This window comes from Corythoichthys intestinalis, chromosome 1, assembly GCF_030265065.1.
Source record: "Corythoichthys intestinalis isolate RoL2023-P3 chromosome 1, ASM3026506v1, whole genome shotgun sequence".
Classification (NCBI taxonomy): Eukaryota; Metazoa; Chordata; class Actinopteri; order Syngnathiformes; family Syngnathidae; genus Corythoichthys; species Corythoichthys intestinalis.
In genome coordinates this window covers 71,336,334-71,350,112 of record NC_080395.1, presented here as the reverse complement: position 1 = coordinate 71,350,112, position 13,779 = coordinate 71,336,334, and the positions used below count along the sequence as shown (strand labels likewise).

The 13,779-nt window shown below is 39.4% G+C and overlaps 1 protein-coding gene across 1 annotated transcript in view; it reads right to left on the bottom strand.

Annotated features, from left to right (window-relative positions):
* Nucleotides 1-13,293, bottom strand: part of LOC130922448 (uncharacterized) — a 32,636-nt gene extending 19,343 nt beyond the window's left edge. The window contains exons 1-5 of the mRNA XM_057847290.1: nucleotides 13,088-13,293; nucleotides 6,693-6,830; nucleotides 6,416-6,554; nucleotides 5,739-6,327; nucleotides 2,029-2,170 (exon numbers count right to left, since the gene is read on the bottom strand). Of these exons, the coding sequence (XP_057703273.1) occupies nucleotides 2,029-2,170; nucleotides 5,739-6,327; nucleotides 6,416-6,554; nucleotides 6,693-6,830; nucleotides 13,088-13,248 (1,169 nt within the window). The 5' untranslated portion in view covers nucleotides 13,249-13,293. The remainder of the gene's footprint in view (nucleotides 1-2,028; nucleotides 2,171-5,738; nucleotides 6,328-6,415; nucleotides 6,555-6,692; nucleotides 6,831-13,087) is intronic.
* Between the last annotated feature and the right edge of the window lie 486 nt (nucleotides 13,294-13,779).

Below are 13,779 nucleotides of genomic sequence, written 5' to 3'. Positions count from 1 at the left end.
CTCACAGCACACGAGTGTGCCGCCGCACACTGGTTGAAAAACAGTGGAATAGGCGCTACAGTAGAGGCTGGGGATACATTATACATCCATTAGCTGGAGCTGCGCTCCGAGTTGCTGGAAGACCTGTTGAGGCTCAATATAGATTCATATATACAGTGCCTTGCAAAAGTATTCGGCCCCCATGAATCTTGCAACCTTTCGCCACATTTCAGGCTTCAAACATAAAGATATGAAATTTAATTTTTTTGTCAAGAATCAACAACAAGTGGGACACAATCGTGAAGTGGAACAACATTTATTGGATGATTTAAACTTTTTTAACAAATAAAAAACTGAGAAGTGGGGCGTGCAATATTATTCGGCCCCTTTACTTTCAGTGCAGCAAACTCACTCCAGAAGTTCAGTGAGGATCTCTGAATGATCCAATGTTGTCCTAAATGACCGATGATGATAAATAGAATCCCATGTGTGTAATCAAGTCTCCGTATAAATGCACCTGCTCTGTGATAGTCTCAGGGTTCTGTTTAAAGTGCAGAGAGCATTATGAAAACCAAGGAACACACCAGGCAGGTCCGAGATACTGTTGTGGAGAAGTTTAAAGCCGGATTTGGATACAAAAAGATTTCCCAAGCTTTAAACATCTCAAGGAGCACTGTGCAAGCCATCATATTGAAATGGAAGGAGCATCAGACCACTGCAAATCTACCAAGACCCGGCCATCCTTCCAAACTTTCTTCTCAGACAAGGAGAAAACTGATCAGAGATGCAGCCAAGAGGCCCATGATCACTCTGGATGAACTGCAGAGATCTACAGCTGAGGTGGGAGAGTCTGTCCATAGGACAACAATCACAAATCTGCACAAATCTGGCCTTTATGGAAGAGTGGCAAGAAGAAAGCCATTTCTCAAAGATATCCATAATAAGTCTCGTTTAAAGTTTGCCACAAGCCACCTGGGAGACACACCAAACATGTGGAAGAAGGTGCTCTGGTCAGATGAAACCAAAATTGAACTTTTTGGCCACAATGCAAAACGATATGTTTGGCGTAAAAGCAAAACAGCTCATCACCCTGAACACACCATCCCCACTGTCAAACATGGTGGTGGCAGCATCATGGTTTGGGCCTGCTTTTCTTCAGCAGGGACAGGGAAGATGGTTAAAATTGATGGGAAGATGGATGCAGCCAAATACAGGAACATTCTGGAAGAAAACCTGTTGGTATCTGCACAAGACCTGAGACTGGGACAGAGATTTATCTTCCAACAGCACAATGATCCAAAACAAAGCCAAATCTACAATGGAATGGTTCAAAAATAAACGTATCCAGGTGTTAGAATGGCCAAGTCAAAGTCCAGACCTGAATCCAATCGAGAATCTGTGGAAAGAGCTGAAGACTGCTGTTCACAAACACTCTCCATCCAACCTCACTGAGCTCGAGCTGTTTTGCAAGGAAGAATGGGCAAGAATGTCAGTCTCTCGATGTGCAAAACTGATAGAAACACACCCCAAGCGACTTGCAGCTGTAATTGGAGCAAAAGGTGGCGCTACAAAGTATTAACGCAAGGGGGTCGAATAATATTGCACGCCCCACTTTTCAGTTTTTTATTTGTTAAAAAAGTTTAAATTATCCCAAAAATTTTGTTCCACTTCACGATTGTGTCCCACTTGTTGTTGATTCTTGACAAAAAAATTAAAATTTTATATCTTTATGTTTGAAGGCTGAAATGTGGCGAAAGGTTGCAAGGTTCAAGGGGGCCGAATACTTTTGCAAGGCACTGTAAGTCTCACTGTCGGCTTTTGAGAAAATTTAAGGCTTTTAGGTGCGCCTTATAGAGCGGAAAATACGGTACTTAAATAATCGATAGCTGCTAACACACATATTTCTCTCTCTGCCTTTTTTTAAAGACGTCTTTTTGGCAGTACCTTACACTCCTGCTTTGCCTCACCTTCTTCCTGGATTTGGGTCTACTTTTTTTTGCTTTTTCCCCAACCATGACATCACGAAACACTTTTAGCGGTTTCACTTACATTGATTGCGTAGCTTTCGCCTTGACTCTGATCTCCACCTCTTTGTTGACCTCTGCATAGATATGTTGTCCATTCTCGGGTGTTGGATGTTGAAAACGTGGTATGTAAAGTCCTTCTTCACATGATGGAATATCAGGGTCCACTGAGATTCCAAAAATGAGTCATTTAAATAAGGCTAAGAATCAGATATTCTGATCATGTTTTATACAGTATACAGGTAGTCCCCGGGTTACGAACGAGCTCCGTTCCTACGCTTGCAACGTAACCCGAATTTCCAAGTAAATCGGGATTGACCCTTTAAGTACCCCTAAATCTCAAAATATGTCTAAAAGCATTGTGCAGTGGTACCTCGGCATACGATCGCTTCAACACACGATCTTTTCGACAGCAAAAATTTGACTAGCCATTTGTTTCTACATCCGACAAAATGCTCAAATACGACTATTTTAGACAGCGCCGCAGTTACTTTGTTTTCCCGCAAGACGAACGCATGGCAGATTTTCTTGAGAGAAATCAACATGGGTTCCAACAATCTCAGTGCAGGTGGTGAATAAAGGTAAAAATGGAGGCTTACTATTGAAATGAAGAAAGACGAGAGACAAATATGAGTGTGGTTTGCACATCCGTGAAATGGCTCAAAATTAAGCCGTAGACGATCTATAATCCTGGTGGTCCTCTTCCGTTCGCCAGTCTTTATAAGTTAAGGTGATAATTATTATTATTGTAACTTCGCCAAAGAAATCGCCAGCTTCCTTAGGTTTTTGATCATTCATTTCAGAACTGCAACACAACATGCCTACTATCCGTCGCAGCTGAACATGTAAAGTGAAAGTAAAACGTCCTTCCTCACTCTGACACGTCAACCACACGGTGCGTTCAGGTAAAACACACAATTATACATCTACCACATTAAAGAGCCCGATTCGTTACATTATTACAGGTATTATTATTGTTACTATTATATTTCATCCCGATTTTTATTCATAATTTATTTGTTTTGCTCTGTGTAATTGCTATTTGCAATATTTGCAGTATTTATTAAGAACTTGTTGTAGGTTTTCAGGCTGTGGAACGAGTTAATGGAATTATAATGTATTCTTATGGGAAAATCCTGCTCAACATTCCACCATTTCGACTTACAAACAAGGCCCTGGAACGAATTAACTTTGTACTATATGTAGAGGTACCACTGTATTTTGTTTAATGATGGAGGATACACTGCCCTTTGGTATCAGCGTTAGGTCTGGCTGGACTGCCACCTTGTAAGACTGAGGAGCAGACTCGTCTGACATGGATAAAGGACAGCTACGCTCTGGTTTGGCCCACATAAGGCTGTAAGTTGTTTCACTTAATACAGGTTTGCGTATGGCGGAAAACACAGACAAGACTGAAAAAGCAGTTTCTGCTCTTGCACCCCACTTTAAAATAAACTGCTGTATTTTAAGCCAAAAGAACTGTTGTGTTTGATAGAACAATATGTATATATAATGCCATAGCAGATTCATAGTGCATTAAGCCCCTGAACTATTTTTAATTTGTCCGTTTTACCCTGGAGACCCCCATTTACAGAAGTCGCGCAACCGCTTTTGTTTCAACCCAGCCATAAAAAGAAGGTCATTATATTTATTAATTAAAATTCATTAATTGAGTTCGAAGATTTAGTAAAAAAAAAAAAAAAAAACGACTTGAAAAAATAATATATTATATTATATTATTATTATTAATAATATTCACTGGCATATTTTAAACTTTTTAGCAAATTACAGCACAATGAAAAAAAAACGTGTCTGTAAATAAATCACGGATATCATACCTCATTTGTTACTGTTGCATTTTTCCGCGATATGTTGGATGATAATCGATCCCAAACAAAGAAAAATTGAAAAAAAAACAAAGTTTAAAAGGGTAAATATTTGAAAAAGAAAATCTCGACCACTCCTTGATGTCTGCAATTTCTGCATCGCGACCCTTGTTATATTACCATGTTTCACCCATAAAATCCCCCAAAAATCCAGCTGTGGCCAATCACAGCTGTGTCTTGACACTCAATGATACATGCTACATGGAGTTGTTGGATCGAAAAGAGGTACAGTGTATCACAAAAGTGAGTACACCCCTCGCATTTCTGCAGATATTTAACTATATCTTTTCAAGTGACAACACTGACAAAATGACACTTTGACACAATGAAAGTAGTCTGTGTGAAACTTATATAATATAGTAAATTTATTTTCCCCTCAAAATACGTCAAAATATAGCCAATAATATCTAAACCCTGGCAACAAAAGTGAGTACACCCCCTAGAAACTACGTGCATCTCTAAATGTCCAAATAGAGTACTGCTTGTCATTTTCCCTTCAAAATGTCATGTGACCCTTTACAGGAGTGCTGTCAGCATTGCTGCAGAGATTGAAGGGGTGGGTGGTCAGCCTGATAGTGCTCAGACCATACGCCGCACTCTACATCAAATTGGTGTGCATGGCTGTCACCCCAGGAGGAAGCTCCTTCTGAAGACGGTACACAAGAAAGCCCGCAAACAGTTTGCTGAAGACATGTCAACAAAGCACATGGATTACTGAAACCATGTCCTATGGTATGATGAGACGGGCGTGCTATTAATGGCTATATTTTGAGTTATTTTGAGGGGGAAATAAATTAACTCTATTCTATAAGCTGCACACAGACTACTTTTTATTGTGTCAAATATTAATTTTGTCAGTGTTGTCCCATGAAAAGATATACTTAAATATCTGCAGAAATGCGAGGGGTGTACTCACTTTTGTGATACACTGTAAGTATGCGATAATATCTTGTTAAAATCATGGCGTCTTTAATTGTGCTCTTTCATGCTCTCACCTCCAGTTAGGGTTTGGCTGTTTAATTTTTTTTTTTTTTTTAATGCTCTCCTGTTTAAAATTTTTCTTCCCCCAGAAAATTGAGATATTAAGCCTTCCAATTATGTATCACGCATGCATATTGGACAATTTTGAAATTTGGCGAAATTGGGGGTGTCAGAGTGGAACTTCAAGTCACCTAAGTGTTTTCTGCCGCATGCATTTCTAATTAAGTTTACAGCTACAGTTTGTGGAGTTATGTATGAGGGATTTTCTATGAGAACTGTAAATACATTAGCATTCATGGCATTTAAGATAGCGGATTTTTGTTAGGCAAATTAGGCTAATTTACTAAATTTACATTTTGATCAGACTAGATGGATGTTTGAACACCACTTGTTTTGTGTCAAGTGTTTGATTGTTAAAATGTGTGTAGTTTTGAACATAAATGTTCAAAATGTGTGTGTGTATGTTACGACAAAAGTGAAAGAAGTAAAAAGTTTCAAAAACTATAGATGCCTTGTTTGCTTTCTGTCAAGCTGAACAACAGAACATGTCATAATAATAAAGTGAAGTAAAAAATAAGAGACTGTGAGGTACTTTTAGGTATAAAAAAAAAACAACAGGAGACAAAATGGCGGACGAGACCCGGAGGACGAGACCCGGCGTTGTAAAGTCGAAATCACGTAGGTCAACTACGTCGTAACCCGGGGACTACCTGTATTCTACTATATTTCCTTCATGTTCGTTACTTTGTTCATTGCCTATTAGCTGCTGGCAATCAGATTCTCAAAACACCTTCTTCCATACATGTAGTCAAACGATGTCAAGCAAAGATTGTCAAAGCATTTCTTCAAAGACTAAGACCATGCTCACCCAATAAGGAGAATTGCAAGGGTAGTTTGCTGAGAGCTAGAGTTCCAAGGTAGAGAGGTTCAGTCGTGGTTGTCATTGCGGCTGTAGGTCGAGGAGTGTTCGTTGGCGATGTTGTGGTTCGGTGCTGCCTTGTAATGGCATGTCTTGATCTTGTAGTCCACAACGCCCAGTTTGTTGTTGTAGGTATCATTGTGTTTGGGGCAGGTCGAGGAGTTGTAGTATGGTGCTGCATTGTAGTGGTTTGTCCTGTTGTTGTCGATCTTGTATTCCACGACCTTGGGTGTGCCTTTGTAGGTCTTCGATGCCACGGTGTGGTTGCTTCTGTTGTCGTCTCAGAGCTTGTAATATTTGATCCTCTAGTTTGCGACCACCAGTATGGGATGGTGGTACTTGTGTTAGTTGTCCACGAAGATGTGTATGGATTAATATACCGCCTCTTTCTCCTGAACATTAGAGGAGATTTGTAGGAATAGGAGCCATCACTATAGGAGAGTGTAATGGGGTGTCTTGGAAAGTCCTCCACTACCAATTCAAATCCAAAAACTCTAGTATCATTATGGGTATTGTTGTAGTACAATGTGCAAGAGTGCTGAAAGGTTTTAAAAACAATTTATAGTTAAACACTCCACTAAACAGTAACATTTGTATTCCATACTGCCCTCGGGTGTCCAACAAACCTGATCCAGGTAAAAGCCTACAGGGTGACTGCACGAGCTGCATTCTCTATTCCTGAGAATTCCATATCTACATCGTACTTGATCTCCATCAGCATCAAAGGCCATTAGCTTGTACCTCCGTGGGCAATTTTGAGGAACCCTTGAGAAAACAAGAAGAAATGATTGCAAATTTGATTCTTTGTAACAAATACAATATATGTTTATACATACAGTATATGTACTTTCTATCATACCATAATAATGGTATTTATTGAATGTTTTGTTGCTTTGCATTTACCGAAGAAAAGGTAGCGTGCCAATAACTGGTGATTTGTTTGGCTTTCCTGTGTCAGATCTTGTACCCAAATCCAGAGCGGTCAGTAGTCTCCAACTATAGAGGTAGTTCCTTGTTGGAATCCAGCAACAGCTTGCTGATCTGAGAAGTTACAAAATATTTATTCATTCATTCATCTTCCATTCCGCAAGGGTCTCATGGTTGTGCTTTAGCCTATCCCAGCTATTTATGGGCAGCAGGAGGATTACTCCCTGAATAGATTAGAAGGCCTGAGCCATTGTGGGCCTATATGTATGGGGGAACTTAAAAATATTCAACTTCACCCATTTAAAAAGATAAAATATATTTGTAATTCACATCATAGATACACATCAAGCATGAGAAACAAAATGTTTAAAAAATCCAGGAAATCACATTGTATGATTTTTAAACGATTTATTCGTGAACATATGTGGCCAATAGGTATTGGGCAGCTAATAAACAGACAAATCCTCTGTCCCTCACAGGCCAGTCACTTGCTCTTTAAGAAGTTATTCTGGCCTCCCCTTTTAACAGTATGAATGGAACCTGTTTGAACTGATTAGATGCATGACCCACAAATTCCACTTGGTGCATGTGCACTGCACTGAGCTGCGTTCCGAACGACCCAACAAATATGTTTGTATTGTAATCAGTACGAAATGGTCCACATGATCCGCTCAGCTCTGATCTTGATCCGCCTCTCCTCTGAGTCTGGCCTCTCTAGTCCGTCAAAACTAAAATACGGACGAGGTCTATTTTCCGTCAACCTGCGGCCAGATCAAGCCCCGCGGCATAGACTTCATTACCTATTGACGTGACACTTCGTCATTCTTTGCGTCACGCCTTATCAAAGGGGGCCGAGCTTCATTTAGTATAGTTAAGCGAAGACAGCACACGCTCATGTCTAAGCTGGATTCAAGCTTGGATTTTTTATGAACTACGAAAGCTATACCGCATACAAACAGGAAGGATTGTCTCAGGAGTGATTTGATCGAGGATTCCAGGTAAATATTATGATTTCTTACCATGTATGCATTTTGAAACGTTGTGAAAAAAAAAAGGGAGAACATGAACCGCTACTGCATCATTCTTTAACATATATACGTAAAATAGATGCGTAACTGCCCGTTTTTTTGCTCTTTTAACAAAGAATCGAGACAGTTTTACGTTTATCTACAAAGAATTCAGAGATTGAAGCATTTATTCGCAGGAATTTTCTTCTTTGTTTACACATAGAGTCGGCTAATTTTCGTAACTGACTAGCGGCTGCTAGCTTCATTCACTAATAGAGTTTATTGTACTTTGACATATATATGTAAAATAAACGCTAACTGCACGGTTTCTTTGCTTTTAACCAAGAATTGAGACTGTTTTACATCCATATCTATGAAGAATTCCTGGATTTAAGCATTTATCAACAAGAATGATAGCCAGAAAAGCTCTGTTTACATCAGGTGGCCGCTAGCCTCATTCACTAATAGAGTAGCATTGTACTTCGACATATTAATTTAAATTAATGCTAACTGCATAGTTTCTTTGCTTTTAGCGGCTGCTAGCTTCATTCACTAATAGAGTTTATTGTACTTTGACATATATCTGTAAAATAAACGCTAACTGCACGGTTTCTTTGCTTTTAACCAAGACTTGAGACTGTTTTACGTCCATATCTATGAAGAATTCCGGAATTTAAGCATTTGTTCACAAGATATGTCGTCAGAAAAGTTCTGTTTACGTCAGGCGGCCGCTAGCCTCTTTTGCTAACAGTATATATTGTACAATGATAATAAATGCTGGTGGTGTTATACTTATATAGCGCTTTTCCACCTTTCAAGGCGCTCAAAGCGCTTTACACTATAATAAAGGGCTATTCTATTCTATTATAAGTTGTGATTATTTATAAAATTTATTAATCATCTATTGACATTATTATTTATAATTGATTCTGCATGTGTTCCTCGAGTATTAAGTTTCTGATGTTAAATTGAGTGATTGAGTTATTAGCTGTTGAAAACTTGCAGTAAATAAAAAAAAAAGAAGTTGAAAACTTATGATATGTTAAATAATGCTATTGATCCTGAAAATATAGGTGATTATCTCTGCATTTGGGGATTTTTGTGCATCTAGTGTAGAATCCGAGACTTTTATAGCCATTTGAAGTTGTGTTATATAAAAAAAAAAAAATCGGGATTTTATAAGGGAACGACTTTGAATTTTTTGATGCCGCTGCTCATGGAGGCTCATATATGGCTAAGTGTTGAGTTAATTATCGAGGGTTGATTGAATATTTGCTTGTGCTCATATATACCTAATACATATTTTTTCTTATTGATATAACCAGTAAATGATTATCGCTTGATATACTAGGTTGTAGAATAATGTTTAAGTGTTATAAAGTGTTAAAGAGGGTCGGGGTGACAACTGCCTCGCTTCATGGCCGCAACATTGCGTAACTAGACCTTCTGGGACATCTTCAGCATCTTACGTCTAGACTTTCGTGGACATCTTCCATTCGAGGACATCTTCCATGGCCGCAGCGTTGCATAACTGAAGTGTCTGGGTCATTCTGACCACTTTATCTAAATGCCCTTGCTTACACACGTGTATTTAATTAGTTCCGCCTACATGCTCACACATAACCGATCAAAATCACATGGGTGTCTCCAGCTTGCTTTCCCCCTCCCTTTCGGGCGGCACCTTTATGTGTTAGGACAAGCCCCCAATAAAAGAAAGAGCAAGGAGTTTAGTTTTAGATCAATTTTGGTGACTAAACAGCGTAATCTAGCATTTCACTGTCTAGTCCCTCCTTGCTCTCCTTGGCCAAGAAAACTGAGTGTCATCTCTCTCTCTTATTTTTGGGTAATTTTACAAATGTCTACCTAGGATCTATTTTTGAACTTGACACTAAGGTAGGTGCCTGTTTTGGTTTTAGGTCTGTAGCAGCTTTGGCTTTGAAAATATTTGAATTTGAAGTTTTTGAAAATAGGCCCCCGTTTCCCGTGTAATGTTATGTCAGGTTATGAAGTCTATGCCTGCGGTTAAGCACGCACCAAACAGGAACTAGAACGGCAGCAATATCGGATCTTTCAAAGTAAATACCGTAATGTATATTCTGAAATGACTTAAGGAAATGACATTTGTTCTAAAACTATTATAGGAATACTGTCAGCGCTGCAATGATGCGTCAGCGCGACTATCGGTGTGTTTGATGTGGCAACGCGACGCTCCAATTGGGTGGGTTACTGACACCACGATTGTATAGAGCAGGGGTCGGCAACCTATGACACGCGTGTCAGCACTGGCACGGGAAGGATTAACCAGTGACACGCGAGCGCATGGCAAAATTAAAAAATACAATGCGCCTGTTTACCAGAAATCAAGACATTTTCAGTTACGCGCCCTGTTACTTAAGGGCTTTACGGGAGCGCCCCTCCCACCCCCTCTGCCTATGGTGTTATATGCAAGCAAAAATGGATTTTGAGCGCACCTCCAGCTCTTCCTCAATTTCTCGACTCCTGCGCTTGTCGTTTTTTTTCTCTGCGCTCTCAATTCATCAAAGGCTACTAACGTGTCACAAAGCCAACCAATCGGAGAGCTGGCTGAAATACACTGTGTTAACAATCTGCACTTGGACCGGCGATTAACGTGACCCGTTGTCGTCGATTCGTCCGGTGCTTACTTCGGAGAGGTGGCAATGCAGTGATGCGGTGGATGGGTTTTTGCCGGAGACTTTTATTCACAAAACAAAAACCAGTGGGATACACAGCCACTTTTCATGGCGCTCTCTGCGCAACTGTCTCTCAACACCTTGCTTCTCTGCCTCTTTTCCTCGCCCAGACGCCCACTTCTTCTACGCTTAACTAGTAAGCCGGTCATATTTTAGGGGACAACGAACTCTTGGGAAGGCCGGTAACAACTGGTTAGCTTGGCTGGTTACTTCTGCTAGCTCTGTTTGTGCCTTGTGTGTCCCACAACAAGTGTCAAACGTCACCACGAGACAAAACATGAAAATTCATGGAAAACAGGGCCAGGGATCACATTAAGGTAGGCGTCTTTTATATTTGTAATATAAAATCTAAAATTGTGCATATTGTGCACTGTTGAACTTGCTAGTGAACAAGACAAAATGTAAGCGTCGGCATTTCTGACTATGAAGGTTAAAACAGCCCACTCTGTACTGTGAGCAACCTGCACTGAAAATCACATCTGTTCCCCTTTTCGATGGAGGTAGATTTGTGTCTTTATTATTCAATCCAAAAAAAAAAAAAGTTGCTTCAATCAAAATATATATTTTCATTCAAAGAAAAAGTCGCTTCATTAAAAAAAAAATGTGTATGAATGCAACATTTTTGAAAACTTTTAAAGTATATTTGAAAACTATTTATCTTTGATTTTTTATTTTTTAAATTTTTTTTATTAAATTTTAGTTAAGTTTTTTTTAATTTTTTTTAATTTAAACTTTTTTGATTGAAGTAATGTAGTTTTGAGTTTGGACCACATTTTGGCTAGGACATTTGTGTCTTTATTATTCAATCCAAAAATAATTTGCTTCAATAAAAAAATATTTTCAAAAGAAAAATCACTTAAATCAAATTTAAAAAAAAAAAATCATAGAAAAAAACGTATTTGAATGCAAAAAAATATTTGGGACTCAGAAATTTGCATTTGAACACTTAATTTTTCATTAAAACTGTTGCACTTATTTTCAAGTTTTGATATTTTCTACAAAATGTATTTATTTTTTAGTTAATTGACAAAGAAGAATGGTAGTTATACGAATTCTATGTATGATTTTTTTCCATTGGAGTAAAATTACAGCTCTGTCAGATATAAAAATTTGGATGTGCGTCATTAATCTTGGTGTGGCACACTGACTGAAAAGAAAATTTGAAAATGGCACTCCACACCAAAAAGGTTGCTGACCCCTGGTATACAGTATGAGGTACAGGACTTGAGTGAGTGCAGGGAAAAAAAACAGTGAAAAGTAAGCTGCCAATTCTTACAAGCGCTACAGTGATGTCAAAAGTGATGTAGGGATGTAGGATGGCAACCATGATTGAGGAGAAAACGAGTGGTCATCCTTCACCAAAACTGGTTCGGCCACTATCAACCCCAACCATCTCTAGAGATGGAAGCAAGGCAGGAGGAACAGACTGAGTACCTTCGGAATCCTACAACGCTGGCTGAAGGAGAGCGTGCTCAGCGGTGCCGCAGACTTGCCATTTGCGGGATTACATTCGATACGATAATTGAACAGGGCCATTTATTATCCAGTGCGCATAATTTATGAATTGACCTTGAACCTATTTTGTTGGAGCTTAATTGTATTATACAATTTCAATAAAGTGATCAAAACACATTTTCACACCATCCATCCATTCATCCATTTTCAACACCGCTTATCCTTGTCAGGGTCGTGTGGTGTTGGATCCAATCCCAGCTGACCTTGGGCACACACACAGAGACAGACAATCATCACGCCGCCACTAAGTGGGAATTGATTCCACAATGCATGTGACAAAGTCAGGCGGACGTTCCATTGCAACTTCAGTGGCTCCAGTCATCAAATCCATAAATAATACTACACATAATCCCCGGGTTACGAACGAGTTCCGTTCCTATGCTGGCGAAGTAACCCGAATATCCACGTAAACCAGAACTAACCCTTTAAGTACCGCTAAATCTCAATATAATTAGACTTAAAGTCCAAAGTATTGTGTTCTGTTTAATGTTGGCGGATACACTGCCCTCTGGTGGCAGCGTTGGGTCTGGCCTAACTGTCGCCTTGAAGGACTGAGGAGCAGACTCGTCTGACATGGCCAAAGGACAGCTGCTCTCTGGTTTGGCCAACATAAGACTGTAAGTTGTTTCAGCTAATGTATGTTTGTGTATGCATTTGTAATTAAGTTTACAGCTACAGTTTGTGGAGTTACATGTGAGCAATTTGCTATGAGAATTGTAAGCATGTTAGCATTTCTTAGCATTTAAGATACTGGACTTTTGTTAGGTAGTTAGGCTAATTTAATCTACAAAATTTACATATTGATCAGACTAGATGGACATTTGAAGACCAATTGCACAATTGCCCTATTTGCAGTCTGTCAAACAGAAAAACTTCCTGTTTAGTGAGGACAGAAAATGTCATGTTAATGAAGTAAAGTAAAATATAAGATACTGTGAGGTAAAATAAAGTACTGCAATGACTGGAGACAAAAATGGCGGACAAAATCTTGTAAATCGAGGACGTTGTAATTCAGGGGACTACCCATATAACATTGTGAAACAAAAAGGGACAAATGACCTCCCAATAAACATATGTATCTCACTCATTGATCATGCGGCTTATATTCTGAAGAATACATTATACATAGAAGTCGTACCGCATAGAGAAAGGTCTGTTGGATGGAACAATTCTTGTCATCACTGTTTCTGCTTCGCACCATTTTCTGTTATAGATTGGAGCGTTGGTGCTGCTGTCAAGTGTGGCTCTTTGCCTATCCAGGTAGCTCTCATATCCACAGTAGCCTTTATAACAATTCATGTGTTGACCGTGGTAACAGCCATCGAAGGTTTCCCTCAAGGTAATGTTCACCTGTGAAAGAAATCCTGTCAATTAATGGAGAAGGCATACTTGTTTGACACAATTTGTTTTATGACGCGAGCTGTTTTCTGGAATAAAATCGTTTTTTATATCTATCTATCTATCTATCTATACACTCGCCAGCCACTTTATTAGGTACACCATGCTAGTAACGGGTTGGACCCCCTTTTTCCTTCAGAGCTGCCTCAATTCTTCGTGGCATAGATTCAACAAGGTGCTGGAAGCATTCCTCAGAGAGTTTGGTCCATATTGACATGATGGCGTCACACAGTTGGTGCAGATTTGTCAGCTGCACATCCATGATGCGAATCTCCCATTCCACCACATCCCAAAGATGCTCTATTGGATTTAGATCTGGTGACTGTGGAGGCCATTAGAGTACAGTGAACTCATTGTCATGTTCAAGAAACCAGTCTATGATGATTCCAGCTTTATGACATGGCGCATTGTCCTGCTGAAAGTAGCCGTCAG